Raw genomic sequence first — 21,129 nt, 5'->3', positions numbered from 1 at the left:
TGGAAATGTCTAAACCTGTTCCCCTTCTCTCCTCCTGATCCTGAATTGCATGTTAAAAGTTACATGATAAATAAATTGTAGATTATCACATTACAAAAAAACAAAATTGTTCGAGAACTTTATTTGAATTTAAGCATTCATTTAGAAACTTTGGACTACACAAAAGAGAATATGATGAAACGTTTGTAAGAACTACATTCTAAAATTGTTTAGTTAAAACCATATTCCAATTATTCCCAAATGTACTGTATTTAATGACTAATGCAATTAGCACTGAACATGTTAAGTTCACGTACTGCTTACTATAAAGTGCCCATCCACTTTTCTGTGGAAAACCTCAGTTGGCTGTATGACAGAGTGAGGATCTTCACAACAACTGAACTCACCTGGCATGTATCTTTTCCTCCTCTCAGCTCACCCGCACACAACATGGTGGGAGCAATGCCTTGGGATAACGTCACGGTACCCTTTGATGAATGGTACAATTTATCACACTGGTCATTGCTTATTATGTCCAACCCCACTTTCAGGAGAATCTCACTTTGCTCCTGATCTGGAAAATAAACACACATAATATAGTCAAAGATCTACATCAGTGTTATGTTTTAACATGTCAAGTAGAGAAAAAAAATTGCATACCATATCTAGTGCGTCCCCAACCAGTAGCAAGAGTTTTGTTTACGTAAAATGAATCTTCAGGGTAGAGACAAGCAGGTCGGATGAAGTCACTGAATTGGACAGATCGATTAAGTCGTATCAGTCCTATGTCATTGTATTTGGCTGGTGGCTTATAGTCTGGATGTGTCTGCGTAGAACTGACTGGAAAGTCTTGTAGGCGAGCATCATCATCTTGTCGATTCAAATTGAGCTCTCCCAGCCGCACACTCACTGGAGGACCCCTACATTAAGGGAGAAAAATAGCCATGTACTAAGAACACAACAGGAGATGAAAAATTAAACTATCACTTGTGACCAAAACCTCTCAAGCCATTGGATGTTATATATGTGGCATGTTCTAATGCCCAGGCATTTGGATAAGAGACCACTGACCATGACTGTGAGTGATGTTTGGTCTTCATTTATTTGAGCACACCATCTTTTGTCAACGAGTTAGTTACTACTCACCTCAGAGAGACAAAGATCATTATACGAGTGTATTTCAGTGTCCAATGTATAATGATGATTAGATAAGGAGGTGAAACTCAGTGTTGACACATATTCTACTTGGTTTAATAACATCAAGGGATCTGATGCAGGCTAAACATGCCCATCCAATAGACAATCACCAACAGTGTTCCATGCCTTCACTCCATGAGAAAAGAGCACTAAGAGGGGGTTTGGAATTGAACTCAGGTTTTTGGCACGCAATCTAGTGATTACGAATTGCATACCTCTACCTCTACTATCCTGCTGGCCAATATTCTATTTATGCAGCTTTTTCCCCCCAGTGAAATTTCAGCCTGTTAACCAAGGTGTCTGACTGTAAAGACTTTATGCCATAATGATAATAGCCACTAGATATGCAATGTTAGAAGTTATATCCATCCATTTATAATAAAAGGTACTAAGGGCATAAGAAGGCAAGACAAGGAAAATAAGATACCGCATCTCTATTCATCTCAGAAGAAGTATGGTCAGAAGAATGTTTTGTAATGAATTTCCCTACTTTATTCCAATTTCTGCATTAATAAATGTATCTTCCTGTGTCCAGCCATGTCAGATCAGGTGATGAAGCCCCAAGTAGCACCAAGATTTACAAATATACTGAATGCTGAGGCCTGTTGCATATCTTCTGTTCAATGATGAATAGCTTTGTAATGTTAGTGGGAATAAATTGGCAGGGAAACCAGAGATCTCTGAGAAAACATTTTTCCTGCATAAATTTCATGTTGAGTGACCAAGATTTGAACCTGAGATATAGCAAGTGAAAGTCTTATGAGGAAGGAAGGAAGGAAGGAAGGAAGGAAGGAAGGAAGGAAGGAAGAAAGAAAGAAGGAAAGAAAGAAAGAAAAAAGGAAAGAAAAAAGAAAAAAGGAAAGAAAGAAAGAAAGGACCAGGCAAGTTGGCTGTGTGGTTAGGGGCATGCAGCTGTGAGCTTTTATCCAGGAGATAGTGGGTTCAAACCCCACTGTCAGAAGCCCAGAAAATGGTTTTCCATAGTTTCCCATTTTCACACCAGGCAAATGCTGAGGCTGTTCCTTAATTAAAGCCATGGTCACTTCCTTCCTACTCCTAGCCCTTTCCTGTCCCATTGTCACTGTAAGACGTATCTGTGTAGGTGCAACTTAAAGCAAAGTAGTAAAAATACGGAAAGGAAGGAAGGAAGGAAGGAAGGAAGGAAGGAAGGAAGGAAGGAAGGAAGGAAGGAAGGAAGGAAGGAAGGAAGGAAGGAAGGAAACTCATAGTTTTATCTAATAGTTGATTACAGCTATGAGACCTCCAGCTTTACATGGAATCCAAATCACAGGAACATGACTTTTCATTCTTTAAACATCCTAATTGCTACAGCCAGGACAGAAAGTAGGGGATGATGAAGGCAAACCAAACCAAACCTTATGCTGTAACAGCTCTAAAGGGCCATGGCCTACCAAGCAACTGCAACTCAGCCCGAAGGCCTGAAGATTACGAGGTAACGTGAGGTTGGCACGAAGATACTCTTGGCTGTTATTCTTGGCTTTCTAGACCGGGGCTGAATGAGCCTAAAACCAATCCTCAGATCCAGGGCCTCTGGGTAAGAGGCAGGCATACTACTCCTACACCACAGGGCCAGCATGATAATGGCACGGCAGGAGTTTACAAATGAAGTCAGACTATTGTTTTGGTGGTGGTGATATTCTTCCAGGTCATAGGTGTCCAGGCAATTAGATAATCTTCCTACATCTGACTGAAGAAGTCATTTTGTGTATGAAATATGATTACTCAATTTCATTAATGACTCACATCACTAAAGATCTGATCCTTAAGATGTAAACCTTGGCTCAAAAACTTTTCCAGCAATAATCTAGCCTTCTGCCTGGATTTTTACAAACTAGCCTACTTGAGATTGGCACAATATAGGGATTGAACCTAGTTTTATGGCTTAATGCCATCATATGTGGAGGAATGTGTTTATTATTGTGAGTTTATGTGGCAGTTTGTAGTGTGACTCGATTGACATAAATGAAGATGTATATTGAGACAAACATGAACACCAATAATTCTTCAAGCTAGAGGAATTAACCAGATGCAGTGAAAATTCCTAAGTTGGTCAAGAATCAAACCCAGGACCCTCTTAATCAATCATTTGATAATTCAACAATGATCTAATATCCTTAAAATAACAAAACCAAACAAAAGACAGAACAAAACATCCCTACACCTACAGGCTCAAGAACAGACAAAATTTTATATTTTTCACTTCTTATCTGGTTTTCTTTGTATCCTACACTTCACTCAACACAACTATTCATCATCACTGTTAGCATACAATCAATGGCATGCCTTACAAACCCAACAATAAGTCTGAACACATTTTCGTGTACCATTAGAGAACATAGGGTGTAAAATATCGACTTTTATATTTTGACTATTACATAAGTAAAAACAACACTACCAGTGATCATATTTTCAGAAACTGTAAGTCACGATGGAAACTTAACAGTGTACAACTTATGATTGGGTACCCTTGGAAGATGAAATTCTAGTTCACCAATGTTTTCTTTGTTAATTTTTGTTGAAAGTTTGAAAGATCATAAATAGCTTGATATTCTTAGATAGAGCTATGTTTTTTTTAAATACTCAGAATTTCATCCTGGAATTAAATGTCTGAAAGTCAGAAAATCAGTTTTCCTGCTTATGGTTTGGTTTCCCAGGCACCAAGTATGGGAGGATTGGAACACGAGGAACAAACAAGGAGATAAACACAATAAAATCTGTGGTAAAAGGGAGCAACATTAACAGGAGGTAAATACACACATGAAAACACATTGTATTTATCTTACGGTTCTTATTCATGTTCCATTCTGTCTATATAGCATACAACTGATATGTCACTTGCTTGTTCCTTTCCGTTACTTGATGGGCTCCTGTTGTACTGTTCATGTTCTTTTACCATCTGTATTCATCTTCATCCCTTTTCCTATCCTTACCTGACTTTTTTATTCAGACATCAGACTAAAGATCTGTCAAGATGATCCCTCAACAACTGCTGACCACTGCCCCCTCCCCCTTCTGATGAAGCCGAGAAGCAGGAAAAAAATAAAGCTCACTAGGGATCAAGAAGAAATAGTATTGATGAGGAGAGAGCCCATCTATATGTGAAAACTGCAGTGTATGAAGATGTAGAGATTGTTCTTGTTCTTATTTGTTTTCATGTTTGTCCTTGTCTTTTCTATTGCCTTCTTTTCCCATGGCAACCTATTATTGTATTTATCCTACTGATGTACCTATCTTTCTACATCATCATCATTATCTGTTGTCCAGCTACAGCCCAGTAGTGGCAAATATGGCTCCTGTCAGTTTCTTCTATCATTCCACCACTCTCCATCCAGCACCGTGTTCCAATGGGTTCTATTGTCTTGTGCCATTTTGGACCAAGTCGATCCATCTCGGTCACGGTTGTCCTCCAGCTCTATTCCCTTTAATTTGTCTTTCCGTAGTCTGTTTTGGCATTCTTTCATATGACTTAATGTTCAAAACACTTTTCCCAGGAAATGAATACACCATGTAACAAAAAGTCTCCAGACATGATGTTCTGTTATGCATGCAAACATCATAGACGTGCTTTCTTTTGGAATGAGTCAACGTTGAGAACTGAGATAATTCGAATGGGGCATGACTGTTGTGGCCCACAAGTTCCGGCATTCCGTCCAAGAGATTCCATGGGAGTTACATGTACCCTTGTTCACTGTATTGATGTTATCGTGAAGTGGAAACATCAGGGTAGCATTGAATCCAATCATCGCTCTGATAAGCCTAAAAAATTAACTGACAGGGACCACTGAACTCTAAAGCGTACTGTATGAACCAATCGTCAGACATCTTTGTCAAATATTACAGAGGACTTCTGTTGAAGGTCAGTGGCAGAACTCAGAGAAAGATCCATTGAGAGGTGGAAGGACTGTTTTCAGGGTTGTGGTGCTCCCCACAAGCCACTGATCACAAGAACGAATGTGCAACGTCCTATAGAGGAGTGGTGCAAACAATGGTGTCTTTGGTTTGTGGAGCAGTGTAAAGAGGTTCTATGGAGTGATGAGTCATGGTATAATCTGTGGCACTCTGATGGATGTGTGTGGACCCGGTGGATGCCTAGCAAACTATATTTACCCAAGTGTGTTGTGGCAACAATGAAATTCAGTGGAGGAAGTATGATGGCCCAGGGCTATTTTTCCAGGTTTGGGCTTGAACCATTAGTTTTGTTCAATGGCACAACGAGCGCAGGGTTTATGAAAACATTTTTAGATAACAGCATACTTCTCACACTGCAGCAACAGTTATGAATCAGACCTTTTCTGTATCAGCATAATAATGCTCCTGTCCACAAAGCAAGGACCAATGCATTATGGTTAAAAAAAATATAAAAACAAATCGGTGGATGTGCTGGACTAGCCTGCTCAATGTCCCATCCTGAACACCATCGAATATCTTCAGGATGAACTAGAGAATCAGTTGCGTGCTAGATCAATTCACCTAACAAGCCAGAAACAACAATTCACCATGCTTCAGGAAGAAGGGAAAGAAATTCTACATTCGGTGTATAAGAACTTAGAGGAAAGCCTTCCATGAAGATTCAATGTTGTAATAGTAACAAAAGGATCCTATCTTTGAAACAAACAGCAAGGGATGTCTGGAGACTTTTAGCAACAGAGTAACTTCTTAGGTATGCTGAATAAGCAGCTCAAAATATTCTTTGAGGGATGTTCTAGAAGTCCTTGGAAGTATTTAAAAAACACAATGTACATAAAGCATATGTCCAGGCTTTGGCTGAATGGTCAGCATGCTGGTGTTTGGTTCAGAGGCTCCATGGTTTGCTTCCCAGCCAAGCTAGGAGTTCTAATCATGTCTGTTTAATTCCTGTAGCTCATGGGCTGGTGTTTGTGTTAATTTTAATACACATCTTCAAATTCATGCAACACATTTCATGACAAACACATAGTGAAAATACATCCTTCCACATAAGTTTAGCATCAGGAAAGGCATTTGGCTGTAAAACTAGGCTAAATCCATTCAATGTACTGACCCCAGCTAATTGGGAAAAGACCAACAAGAAGAAGAAGAAGAAGAAGAAGAATGGATATAAAGCACACCTAGTGTTGTAACAATCGCCACTAAAAGAGAAGAGAACTTACAGTCTAGTAATAATGCAGTGAGCAGCTGTCATCACCCACTGATCACTTATCAGAGATCCTCCACAACGCCACCCAATCTCTTGGTTCTGTTGGTAACCAATGGCAACCTAAAAGGAATTAAAGAAAAACAAAAAGGTGGAAAGAGAAAATATTTTCATCTGTCAGTTAAGCAAAATAGGTGAGGAAAACCTGCAATCTCTAACTATTATAATTTATATAAAAAATTAAGTTCCCAGAAGGAAACCATAATTTCACTTTATCAATTAAAAATGTAAAAACATTTAAGCTCTTTAGGCCTTTTCAATTGTGAAATTATCAACTTTTTGCCGCAGTGTAGCAATGGGCTCGTGAGTTGGATTGCTACACCTTTCCAAGACGCTGGCGGCTACTGCGCCGTTGAGGCACCACTACAAGCCTCCTATGTAGGACAATGTAGTGAAGGTGCACCAGGGGAAGTATGTAAAAAAACCATAGGCAGGCAGTTATACAAGATGAGGTACATACTTCCCCTCGTGCACAGTCACTGCATTGTCCTTCTCAGGAGGCTTGCAGTGGTGCCAGCATCTTGGAAAGGTATAGCAATCAAACTGATAAGCCCACTGTTACACTGGGGTGAAACTCTGGTAATTTCATTAGTGGAAAGGCCTAAAGAGTTTGAATATTATAATTTATTTCGTAATAGATTTACTAAGAGACACCCCAGAACAATAGCGATGTAGTTAGCTGTAAATATGGTATGTTATTTGATTATAAGAACACAAATTGTCATCTGCACAAATTCATATTGGAACAAATATCCTTGATAAAAACATTTACCTCTTTATGAGAACTATTATTTTCTATCATTTTTCTCCTGGTTTGTATCGGCAATTGCCTTCCCGATTAGAGTGACCATGCTTCTTTATCTCCCGGATTTATGTCTTTTACTGGGAAAAAGAACTTTTTCAAAATTCGATTTCACGACCGCAAATCTTACGATCACAGGAATAGAACCAGCATTTGGGTGGTAAGATCTGCGGTCGTCAAACCCACTTTTGAAATTGTATTTCCATGGGGAGTACTATTTTTGTAAATGGAGAATTCACTTCTCCTTTAGCATGTTAGCAATCCCTATTTGCTAACACAGGGGGACCACACAGTTGGTCTGCCACTGCTAAGCAGAGTCCTGGAGGGGTGTGCCAATCCAGATGATGAGCCCAAATGGCATGTCTGGGCGAAACTCTGCAAATCCGCGCGGCCTAACCACCCAAAAGCTGGTTCTATTCCCATGATCGTAAAAAGAACTTTGTTATAGGAATGAGTTGCTGTACGTTGCACCAACACAGATAAGGTCTTATGGTGACAATGGGATAGGAAAGGGCTAGGAGTGGGAAGGAGCCGTGGCTTTAAGGTACAGCCGAAGCATTTGCCTGGTGTGAAAATGGGAAACCACGTAAAACCATCTTCAAGGCTGCTGACAGTGGTGCTCAGAACCTGCTATCTCCTGAATATAAGCTCACAACTGCACATCCCTAACCGCATGGCCAACTTGCTCAGTTATTGTAGGAACAAATCTTGGCAAATGTACTTTGTTCTTTAAAGGCGCTTCAGTATGAGAGACACTTGTCTATTAAGTTCAGGGTACAACTTCAGAATACATGTCTTCAAACCGACAGTACATAGCCGAAAGGAAGTTGGACACCCATCATCACCATCATTACTACTACTACTACTACTACCACCACCGAACAGAGTGGCTGTGCATGGAGCCAAGCTCTGCATTTGGGAGATGAGTGGGTTCAAACCTCACCATCAGCTGTTCTGAGAATGGTTTTCTGTGGTTTTCTGTTTTGACTTTCAGGCAAATGCCAGGACAGTTCCTATTCATAGGCCATAGCTGATTCCTTCTACCATATCCAATTTCATTCACTATCATTAATTTAATCTTCATTAGCTCCTCAACTGAGGTTGTCGCCAGGAAAGGCACCCAGCCATAAAAATATGCCATAAAATTTCATCTCGCCTCATCCCCAACCCTGGATCAGGAAACAGTACCTACTAATTATTATTACTGTTACCGAGTTCAGTGGAAGGAGAGGGGAAGAAGGGACAAGGTATGGCAGCTGGACAAAAGAATACACAAAAATTTTAAATTTTGAGGATATTTCCTAAATGATCTCTTCTATTTTCTTCCTAATATTTCAGTATTTTTTCTAAAGCAACAGCAACGATAACAATGATTGACAAAGTGATAACGTTGAATATTTATAAGGCTAAGTAACAAAATAAGCTTTAGAGCTAAGTCATTAATTGGGGAGAAGGTTTGAAAAGACTTGATAGTCTTAAATACTGTACATCTTAGATGTGAAAAACTATTTTGGTTTTATCTGTTAACATAAAGCTAGAGCTTTCAATGACAATTGTTCCCTTGGGAAGGATATCGAACCTATAACCAAGACTGTATGGGCCTACATTTCATAATTCAGGTACTTTCATATGTCTAAATTTATTAGCTTTTACACCATTTGACACTTTCTACCCCTAATTCAAAGGGTAATAACACACAATTTGGATTAGAAAGATCCAGAAGAAACAGGAGCTGAAACTCATACTAAACGGCCAAGAAAGAGAAAAAGAAAAGGCTAATGGAGAGGCCGAGAACAAAATAGAATGGGATGATGAATCCACTCAAGTAATTCAGTGACATGAATTACTATAAAACCTTATGAGGTAGAAGGTCGGGTGACTCAGAGGATAAGCCATACTATGTTGGTAACTAAGACAAGAAAATGTTAAAGACTGGAATGAAAGAAATTTAGAAAATAGGAAACTTAGTCATGAAAAAGCAAAGTGAACAAAGGAAACGAGAGTCTATACTAGTACATACTTATGAAAATACATGATACCCACCATGGGGATAACACTCCATTCATAGACAGCCTAGAAATTTACAAAAACTCTACATACAACAAGCTAACAGAATTTTAAGAAGCCTACATAAAATAGAGCTAAACATGATACACCCTAACCACTAAATGCTAGAGGGGAAAGAAGGTACCGTACTGTCATCACACGCAAATAAGTTCACATGTTAGATCAAATATTGATGCCCACCTTACATGCTATCCTAGCTCATACTGTGAGAACCTCACTTATTGCCACACAATTCAAGATCCAGATAGATACTAGTATTTATAGGGGCAAGCTGGGATCTGACTGGTTGGTTTGAATAGAACAGACAGTAGTGGCAACTTAGAAACAGATTATTTAAGTTCATGAGTGCCAGCCAAAAAATAGGTACAGTACTCTACCAATGTTCATACAGTCAAAGACCCTAAGCAGCACTCAAAATCAACACTAGTGATATCTACTGATCAAGTAGAAAATTCAGCACATTTCATAAAGTTCTGCTTGTCTCAGCATTAAAAGTGTTGCCTACCGCTAGGGAGGGGCTGTACAGATATTATTATTATTAATATTGTTATTATCATCATCCGAAACTCCTATGTTCCCGGCAGACCTATTCAACAAGGAGTGGCAAGTTGGCTTACTAGTATTAAGTTCCCCATCTGGAAAGGGAAAGGAGATGTCAGACTGCTCCAACTATCTACCAATTCATTTGCTTTGCCATACAATGAAGATCTTTGAGTGCGTCCTAGATGCACGCCTTCGCGACATAGTTCACATTGCCTCAAATCAATGTGGCCTTGTGAAAGAAACAGGAACGATCGATGCAATACATGCAATGTCTTTTGATAGAATGTCACAATGAAAAGAAGAAACCACTCCACATCACTTCCTTGGATCTTGAAAAGGCCTTTGATATGGTGCCTCATGATCTTATTTGGCATGCACTCAGGCTGCATGGTGTACCAGAAGTATATATTTGATGGATCCAGCTTCTGTATCGGAATGCCACCAGCTCTGTCCGGTGTGCTGCTGGAATGTCTGCATCATTTCGCATTCAAGTTGGCGTTCATCAGGGATCAGCTCTATCTCCACTTCTGTTCATCCTCTGTCTCGACACCATCAGCACAGAAGTGTTAGTAACACACTCTTGGACTCTACTCTTTACTGATGATGTTATAGTCACCCATGAATCCCATCAAGATTTGCAACAACTAGCCCAACGTTGGAAAAACTCCTTGGACAGATACAGCCTGCAACTTAACATCGGGAAGACTGAGTACCTAGAGTGTGGGGTACAAGTAGTTTTATCAGATGTTGTTAAGTCTGTTCGAGGGATTAGAGCTCTCTGTCCAGCTTTATGTCCATTTATTATTTCCAAATATAAACCATCTTCATACATACTTCTTAGAATTAGGCCCTAATCTGATTAGGAGCCGTTGGGAAATGTTCATATTTCTAAGGAGCATAACTATGGCTCCAATTTTTAGAATAAAAATATGTGGAGGCAAACCATTAATTCAAAGAATTTAAAAAATTAAGGAGGAAAATGAAGTAACTAGCTTTCATCTTCAGTACTAATCTGTTGACACCAGTGTATGCTTTTAAACTACTGGGTATAAACTCAATGACTTTCAAATTAATTAAGAATGGCAACTCTCGAGAAAATGACATCACCTCTCGCAGAAGTGAACGTTTTGCTATAAATTTCAATCACAGTATCATCATGTGCTAACATTCTGGCTTCTAGTTCAATAACATTTGGTCCATCGCCATCTACAGAGAGGTAATCGCCGTTACCGATTTCTTGCCAAAAAATCAGTGAATTCCATTATTATGTGGTTTTGCATGCATATTTTTATGTATGCAGCGTGTTTTGATGAAGGGTCAAAGAGGAAACTGTTTAATACAATTATAACTAAATAATTGTTTGGCAATAAGCATGTGGCAAAACTGGCAAAACCTTTATGAAATCTCCCCCAAGAACAATAGCGTATTCGCATCAGAAGGAATGGAATGACATATATTAGAAGACAATTCACACACATTAATGAATGATTATTTGCCTTTGGGGCTTTATCCCATATTGAGCCAAGCTTATCGAATATTGTCAACTGCTTTGGAATTTAATTTTAATTCAGACACTGAACTCTCATTTAAATTTAGAGGAATTTTGAATGTAATGTGCACAGGAACTGCTGGGAAGCAAAACATCAACTATTCCTCTGCATGAAGTACAGCTGACCACTAAGGGTATGAACATGCCAGGTGGATTACTCCTCACTCAGTGCTCATCACTCCTTTCTTTTCACACAGGAAGCTGAGAGATGCAAAACATACCCATATATCAATAGTGGCATTCATGCCGGCACTTCACTTGTCCCTCTTCTCTCCACTCCTCCCTCAAGAATTAAATCAGTTCGATTTTAGACTGATGTGCTTCTTGAGTGCTGTTCTGTAATTGGCTGGTTCAAGGCAAAGGCTGCTTACTCATAATATTATTGGCCTATGCTCATTGTAAGTAAAATATCAATATTAGATTATTAGGCTACTTGTTTAATATTATCTTTATACTCTACAAATGTAATCTTTCAATAAAGTATGGATTACTTTATTGAAATGGAGAATAATATTACCTTATTACTGCTTATGTTCTTGTAATGACCAGTTTTCCTTCGATGGAAATAGGGTTGACATGATAGTTGCTGTACATCTGTGGTTTCCTATTGCCTTCAATTCCTTTTAGCAAATACTGACATGTCTGCATTCTTCTTCTACCGCTTTTTCCCCACACCTGTGGGGTTGTGGATGCGAACTGTGGTGCACATGTGGATTTGACCCTGTTTTATGGTTGGATGTCCTTTCTGATGCCAACCGTATGTGGAGGGATATGGGATGTAATCACTATTGCGTGTTTCTGCAGAGGTTGGTAGTAGCGTGGTGTGTTCTCTGAATATGAAGAGGAGAGTGTTGGGACAAATAAACAAACGACCAGTCCATGAGCCAGAAGAATTAATCACACACAATTAAAATCTCTGACCTGGCTGGGAATCTAACCTGGGACCCTCTGAACCAAAGGCCTCAATGCTGGCCATTCAGCCAAGGAGTCAAATTGAAATGTCTGCACTGACATTCTTAAATAGTCGTGGAATTTCTATGGGTTTTACTTCACTTCCTGGTATAAATGGTGGAAATCACCAAAATTCTCCCTTCTCTTATTAATTGGATGTGTGCCGTACCTTCTGTCAGAACTTGAAATCAAGAACAGTTTTCTTGCTACCATAAATTCATCATTACTCCTGCTACTCTACTTAACAATTATGTACACAGATAACTACAAACATTTGTATGGAAACAAAATTAAATTTAAAGAAATTGACACGGCGACTACTCTCGATAATCTTAATAAAATAGACACACACGAAGTTCACGCTGGAATCCGAAAGAGATAATCAATTTCTTGGACCTGAAGATTAAAAGGCACACATCTTCATTTTCATTCAGTATTTATAGAAAGCCTACACAGACAGCCATCACGATAAGGCAAGATTCAACGCACCTACAATCCCATAAATATGCGACTTACAACAGCTTGGAGGATCGCGCCTTCAGAGTACCTATGTCTAAGCACGATTTGAACAAAGAATTGAATATCATTCGGTTAACAGCCAAGGCTAATGGCTTTAAAGTGGACTTTATAGAGCATATAATTAATAAGTTTAAGCTTCGTCCTCGCACCACTTTGATTAAAGATAAACGACAACAAAAAGTTTTTTCAACGTTTACATTCAACAAAGATGTTTATAAGGTCATGAATATTTTTAAGAAGCGGAACTTTAGGATCTCATTCAGAACGGATGACAGAAGCACAGAAGTATTGAATAATACAACGGCAATTAACAGAAGTAATCCCTACTCTAAATCAGGGGTGTATAAGTTTCGATGCAATGACTGTGGCTGCGGGTATGTTGGGCAAACTGGGCGTAGTTTCAGGGTTAGATACCTTGAACATCTTAAAGCTGTGAAATATAATAAGATACTCAGCTGTAGGCCAACATGTCCATGACCTTAAACATAAGTTCACGGACATAGAACAAGACCTTGAGATTATCTAGACATTAAACAAGGGGCTTTAGCTTGACCTTACAGAGGCATGTTTCATACACTTAGATCAGTATTTTAATTCTAATCTTAATGAAATTTCCAAAAAACCTAGAGTTCTATTCAATTTTATAATAACATTGTTTACAAATATTAGATTTCCAAGAAATATTACCATTTTTCGTGCTGTAGGTAATAGATTTTCATATTATTATTTTCATCCACAATGTCCCCCGAACTCCTCCTCCACTATAGCTCCATAGGCGATTCTCCCTGCTAACCCCTAGCACCCTTCTCTATTGCCTCTCCACTTTAAGCACATGACCCAAGCAGGCCATCACTCGTCGTGCTACAGCCGTCACATCAGGTCTACGGCCATTTGAGATGAGTTCTACAAAAACAAGCTTAACAATAAGGGTTTATATCTGGCCTCCCTTCTTTAATTTTGGGTTTTTCATCATTTCCAGGTTTCCGTTATTGAACTGAGAAACATGGTCCATGATAACATCTTCGGTACACATTTGTATGTTTCCACCTTATCAGGTCATAAGCAACTGCACAGCCAAGCATAATACATACTCTGCTACAGTAATCAAGTTTTTAGAGGATTGCACATTTTAGTAACTTATATAAAATGAGGTTTCAGTGTAATTTAGTTCCATTATTGTAATATAAATTCAAACTGAACAATTTAGAATTTTAACACCAATAATAATTAGAATGTATATAGTCAGTATATTTGATCTTGAAGATCAATACTATTGAACTGACACACAATGTGTTAAAAGAATAATTTAAGCTATACCAAGTTTAACAAGATCGAACCCAGTATTTGAAGATGATAAATTTAGAATGCATACAAACCTCCTTCTTTAGGTTGTTTTTTGTGATATTGCCCGCAAGTTTATGAACTTGTATAAACATGAGATGTATTTAAATATATATTTTAACATAAAGTCTTTAGGAGCTAGTGCTAAAAATGTTGATGTATTCTACATTTTAATTGCCAGTTTCGTGACTTTCATGCAGCTGATGTTGGCGCCAAAGTAACACCAAAACTAGTACTGCTTGATAAAATTAATATGTGGTAGTAAAATTCAGACAACATTGTTTTGTATTGAATAGGTGGAACCCCTGAAAAACTTCATAAGTATTTGTTTTGGAAATTTCTTCACTAAGTCCACCAAAAGAACTAAGGCTTTAGACTCTCTAATAAAGAACAGGCTTCTGTTTGTCAGGCCAACCAGGTGGCATATTGCAACCAATTAGCTGAAACCATTCATGCTTATAAATCAGAAATGCAGTGCTTTCTCCAACCTTTGCCAGCTGACGCCTCGCTTTTCAGATACGGGTGGTCATCCCCCCCACCATCGCTTCTATAACCTCTCCGATAAACTGACGTGGAGGATATAGACCTAACCTACTGACACTACATAATGAATTATTCCATTATTCAATTATTTATGAAAAAATATTATGAAGTACGCGCTTTATATCTATGACTTTTTAGCACAATACAAAGAACACACTTTTACAATAAATCCTTAAATTAGTCAATAAATGTCAGTGAGAGGGTTGACACTGTTTTCTCTTGATAAGATTCAGTATGTTTGGTTTGATGACAGAGCACAGCGAAGATCACTTGCAACATCAAGCCAACAGTGCTGCTTTGTTTTTATGACACTCAGCATTGAAAATCCTGACTTGCGTAAATATGTCGTTGAAAATGGGACAATGACGTGCAGTGCTACTTTGGTTATTTCAGGATACACTGCAAGACAGTTTACCCAAAAGTCACCCAGTCCTAATATTTTGTAATCATCTTTTAGCTTTGAATCACACTCAAATCTATGGCTTCTTCTTGTAGTTGTGCTGGCAGTGCTTCAATGTCAATGGCAAATGGATTTCTTGTTAACATCCAGGACCATTCATCTGAGGAGCTATCAGGAAAGTAGAAATTGAATTCTTGTGCCAGGGAATCCAAATGTGACTGAATTTGCACCTTAAGTTTATTGCAATCACGTTCATTTTCCGGCAAAATGTTATAAAGGCAGTGAAAGGATGAGAAGTTGTTCAACTTAAGCTGGCATTTCCATAACTGTATTTTTTCCAGGAAAGCTCTGATGGCATCATAAGTAAGCATAATATTGGAGTTTTTGCCTTGGAGCTTTAAGTTCAAACCGTTCAAAGCTTCAAAAAAAAAATCGCAAAGATACGCCAATGAGACAATAAAATTGGCATCAGTAAACACTTCATACAGATCATTCTTACCTTCATCAAGAAGAAAAATTTCAACTTCAGACTTTAATTCAAACAGCCAAGCCAACATGTTCCCTTTTGATAGCCAGTGAACCTCTGTGTGGAAAAGGAGAGGTTTATGATTGGCTTGAAGGTCAACACAAAGGGCTTTAAACAATCTTGTCTGTAAAGAACTTGTCTTAACAGAGTTCACAATTCTTATAGCGACTTTTAAAGTGTTATTAAAATTTTGGAGCAAGGTTTTGGCTGCCAAAGCCTGCCTGTGAATTATACAGTGGGTTCCCATGATGTTTGGATTTTTATCTTTGGCCAATTTGAGAAACCCAGAACGTGACCCAATCATAGCAGGTGCACCATCCGTACATACATCCACTACATTTTCCCAGGAAAGTCCATGATCTTGGAAAAAAACTATCTATGGCAGAAAACACATCACAAGCTCTCGAAGTTGTTTTTAAACATTGGGAGAATAACATTTCTTCTCTTAAAATTCCACTATCGACAAATCGACAACATACAATCAGTTGACAATAATGGGCCACATCGGTTGTTTCATCACACTGAACTGAAAACACTGGAGATGCTTTTACCTTCTCCAAAATTTGCATTTTAATGTCTTCTGACAGTTCTTGAAGTCCGCACTTCACTGTGTTATCAGGAAGAGAAATTTTAGACAGTTTCTGCCGACTCCCTTTACCCAAATCTATATTTGAGCTAATAAGATACATGGCTTTACTAATATTTCCCCAATTGTGTGTGCTTTTTTTGTCTTTGGCAATCAGAAGAGCTAGTTCATATGGTGCTTCCACTGCTTTCTCATTTTCTTGGTTAAAAGTACCTGATTAATCTAATCTCATACGTTTCAGTGAGTTGAGTTTAGTTGCAAAAAATTCAGTCAGTTTGTCTTTTAAGACTGAATGATTCGTGTTTAAATGTCTCTCCAAATGCACAGGTCTCAACGCATCGTTACTCAGAACACAGTGGCAGATTACGCGTTGAGGCTGTTGTATTCCGTTCCGTTCAATGACTGTGAAGCCATATTTAATGTAGTCATCATTGTACAGTCTCTTCTTGGACATCGTTATCAATTTTTAAAAAAGTCACAATATTAAATAACACAATTCACACAGTCGCACTGTTACAGCGAAGCATACACAACATTCACGACAAACAACTTGACAGACACATCCACTGTGAAAGTATACGAGGCACAGAATCAACAGTCTAAGGGCCTGGCCCCTGATGGTCTATCGGCGATGTGTTGTCATGGCCATTATTGCGCCATCTCTGATGGGACAGTTGTAATATGTAGCTCTCGCCAATTTGACTGCAAGAGAATAATAAGAATGTGCAGGGGTGGGAACAGAGCATTCAAGGACAAACTACCCACAAAACGAGTCTATATGCTGCAGAGTGAGAGGGAAGGAGGAACTTCCACTTCACTTGTTGCTTCTGAAACTCCGATATTCTTTGTTCTTCAGAGTTAATGTCGACTCTTAACTGTAGTAACTTACTGCCAGTTAAGATCTTTGGTGAGAAAATGTCACTGTTTCATTAATTGCTGTGGTTAAGCATTAATTAGCTATAGCCCGAAATGCCAGTAGGCCTACATATAATTTCATGCTAGCCATGAAAGCCTAGCATGTTATATTAAATAAATTTATTATAATTTAGCCTACTATTATTGCCTTATGTCCTGTTGTTCTCGCTGCTAGATCAATTTGATATAATACCGACATTTATACGAGTACCTTCTTCATGTAATATATTTTGTTTATGAGAGAAACCTTGTACAGTATGTAACAATAATACTGGAAAATGAAAGCAACTACTACATCATTGATGAGTTGAAACATGTCGCGTATGGTCATAGTTTACTTTCACACAAGTAGGTCCACAAAGTGTGCAATTAAACGTGCATTGAGTGGTCATGTTCCCTCACTTGTTCTCAGGCTTCATTTTGCTCCTCACAACACAGCAAATTCCTTATTTCACCTCCAACTTCGCGGCTCCGCAGAGATTTGTGCCAACAGTTGGCAATTACCAGTGCTTTTGAACGATTGACTTGGAGCGACAATCACTTGGAGAAATTCGAAAAATGTTTATTATAAAATGTAACATTCGAGTTTAAAAAATGTTATTTGAAAATCACTTCACGCCCCCCACATTGGAAACCCCTGGCTTTCTCTGTTAAGTTGTTGAAATGCCCATATCAATAGGATTCAGCTGTCATATCTTCCACCTATGGTCTTTTGTTTTCCTAAAGGATTTTGAAATCAGTTTTTTATTGGAGGCATTTTCTTCAATATTTCCATTTTCTGAAGTTCTTTCAAAGTACTGCAGTCAATCAAAGATTGCCGACATTTGCTTCTACAACAAGAAAAGTGATGAATTAAAACATTTACAGGGTCTTCAGAGCGATTTTGACAATTTCTGGTCTAAGATGATTTTGGTGCCCTTAATTCCTTCTAAACAAGCTCAGAGAGATTCATTCCCTAGAGAAGAGAAGGAAACAGTATAAACAATTGTTTAATGAGATTACTTACTGTATGTCATTTCTGTAAACATCTCCACCAGATTCTGTAATATACATAAACTCTGTTTCATCAATCTTCTTGAAAGCAAATATCTTTCAAGACAAAGTGTAATCATTGTCTTGCTTGAAGGAAAAGTCTGAGATGATGTTTGACTTCATAGCCTTAAAAGGTGAGCTGACTGATGACAATGGCCTGTTGAACATTGAGAAATCACTCCTCCATAAGCTGTGTTTACAGGATGACATCATTGACATATTTTCCACCAAAAACTGAAGAATTGATCTAGCTTACAAGATGTAATATAAGCAATATAATGTTGAAGTGCTTTTACAGTGATACTGTTAATAACGTAACGTTCAACTGTGTTTGTTTATGGAGGGTTGAAAGTGATCACATACATTTTAGTTGACAGCTTTCTCTAAGTAAAAAACTATGCTATGCCACTAATCTTAGTAAATCATATTTGTGCATTTAGTCTTCATTATGCTGGGGTGCATAGTTCCCAAGGTCAGAGCGCTAGCTTTCTGAGCCCAAATTTATAGGTTTGATCCTTTAAGTCCGGTAGTATTTGAAAGTGCTGAAATACTTCATTCTAGTGTCAGATTTATCAGCATGTAAAAGAACTCCTGTGGGACAAATTGTTGGCATATATATGTCTCTGAAAACTATAAAAGTAGTTAGGCCATAAAACCAGTATCATCATCATCATCATTTATAGCTCTTCAACTCCAACTCCTAAGAAATACAAACTTTGAATAGTTCCCTTCTGTTCTCTGTTCCTATGCATGCAAGACCAATATATTTCTAATCTGTACAGGAGTGTGTCCTGTCATGAGCTAAGCAAAGTGAAGATTGCCCACCATTGCTGAATAATGACTGCAGGTCAGTGCTCACAGAGATATTAAAATTATAGCCAGCAAATAGGTGCTCTAGCTCTGTGCCTTGTCTCTTCACATGGCTCGTCAACACTGAGGCCTAAATAGCCAGTGTTGCCGGTTTTTGTATGCCGAGTGTTTCATTGTATTGAGTGCAAGATTTTCACCAATGTCTTTGTTAGAATACAACAGTTTATCCCACCGGAAATATATTATTTTTGTGTGCTAAGTAATGGCAAATGCTAAAAACAAAGCTGCTCATAGTGAAGGGAGAGAGACTGCAACAGTGCGTTCACTGTCTACTATCTCATACTCACCCTGTTCTCTGTCACGCTAGCTGACTGAGGTAGTGCTTAAATAGGTTAGCTTCCAGGATCTTACTTCAACTTGTCGTGCTATAGATAGTAAAAAAATTGAAGATTTATTTTTAATAATTATTCATGGTCATTTGATAGATTATTACATCTCTGTGTTACTCCATTTATAAAAGATCTTCCATTTTAATTTTTCTAGCTAAACAACAAAAATGTATAATTAATCCAGCCTCATAGTAGATAGTTTTATGAAATTCATGCCAATAGCTTTCCGTTGGATGGTTAGATGCAAGAAAAGGATAACCGGTCTTAAACTTGCCATAATTAATCTTGAATTCATCAAATGATCGTAAAAAAGCTCTTACCATGTGTGGGAATTCTCCTAGTTTTGTTTTCTCTCCACCTACTATGAGGGGAAGTTCACCAAAGTCACATTTAGCTGTCTCTATTGTTGATGGGACAGCATCAGGAAGAAGTGGCAATACTCCAGCAACGTATGTAACTCTCCTAGAATACTCTTTACACTCTGAAACATTAGATAAAGATAGTTGATTCAAGATTTGATACTTTTGTTACTTGAGCTAAGGTAAGCCCAGTGGTCTCTCACACTGAAACAGTAAATATGTGAACAGATTAAACTTTATAAATTAGTTTTTACTGCAGTCCAGTTATATCCAATAAATGTTGTTAGGTACTATTCATACCCAGGGTTTTTCATTCTGGCAGTACATTCAGTAGTGATAGAAGTAATATTAATAGAAGTAATAGATTGTATTAGTGATCACGAAGCTGTTTTTGTGGTAGTTAAAAATAAATGTGAAAGAAAGGAAGGTATTAAAATTAGGACTATTATACAGTACCATATGGCTGATAAAACAGACATGAGGGAGATTTTAAAAAGTAACTATGACCAGTGGAAAATGGTAAATAAAAATGTAAACAAACTCTGGGATGGGTTTAAAGCAACTGTTGGGGAATGTGAAAATAGGTTTGTATCTTTGTGGTAAGGAATGGTTAAGATCCACTGTATTATAATAGAGAAGTAAAGAGACTAAGAAATAGAGTTAGAAATGGCTGTGGAAGTAAGGAGAAATTGAAGGAACTTACTAGGAAATTGAATCTAGCAAAGAAGGCAGCTAAGGATAATATGATGGCAAGCATAACTGGCGGCCATACAAATTTTAGTGAAAAATGGAAGAGTTGGTATAGGTACTTTAAGGCAGAAACAGGCTCCAAGAAGGATATTCCAGGTATCATTAATGAACAAGTGAAGTGTGTATGCGAGGATTTTCAAAAGGCAGAAGTATTCAGTCAGCAGTATTGTTAGTTACAAGGATAATGTCCAGATAGAGGAGGTGACTAATACTAAAGAAGTATTAAAATTTACCTATGACAACAATGGCATTTACAGTAAGATACAAAAGTTGAAAACTAGAAAAGCAGTTGGAATTGACAAGGTTTTGGGGGATATACTGAAGACAATGGGTGGGGTTATAGTACCATATCTGAAGTACTTATTTGATTATTGTTTGCATGAAGGAGCTATACCAAATGAATGAAGAGTTGCTATAGCAGCCCCTGTGTATAAAGGAAAGAGTGATAGACCTAAAGCTGAAAATTACAGGCCAGTTAATTTGACATGCATTGCATGTAAGCTTTGGGAAAGCATTCTTTCTGATTATATTAGACATGATTGCACAATTAATAACTGGTTTGATAGAAGGCAGTTTGGGTTTTGAAAAGGTTATTACACTGAAGCTCAACTTGTAGGATTCCAGCAAGATATAGCAGATATCCTGGATTCAGTAGGTCAAATGGACTGTATCGCGAT

General features: G+C 38.1%; 1 protein-coding gene across 1 annotated transcript in view; it reads right to left on the bottom strand.

The window, feature by feature from the left end:
* LOC136868525 (venom protease) overlaps positions 1-21,129 on the bottom strand; it is a 143,517-nt gene that overhangs the window by 9,675 nt on the left and 112,713 nt on the right. Inside the window, exons 4-7 of the mRNA XM_067144780.2 lie at positions 19,664-19,824; positions 6,327-6,433; positions 640-899; positions 387-553 (exon numbers count right to left, since the gene is read on the bottom strand). Coding sequence (XP_067000881.2) covers positions 387-553; positions 640-899; positions 6,327-6,433; positions 19,664-19,824 — 695 coding nt within the window. The remainder of the gene's footprint in view (positions 1-386; positions 554-639; positions 900-6,326; positions 6,434-19,663; positions 19,825-21,129) is intronic.

The sequence above is a fragment of the Anabrus simplex genome, chromosome 1 (assembly GCF_040414725.1).
Source record: "Anabrus simplex isolate iqAnaSimp1 chromosome 1, ASM4041472v1, whole genome shotgun sequence".
NCBI classification, from domain to species: Eukaryota; Metazoa; Arthropoda; class Insecta; order Orthoptera; family Tettigoniidae; genus Anabrus; species Anabrus simplex.
Note: the sequence above shows the minus strand (reverse complement) of the source record. Positions and strands in the feature narration are given on the sequence as shown.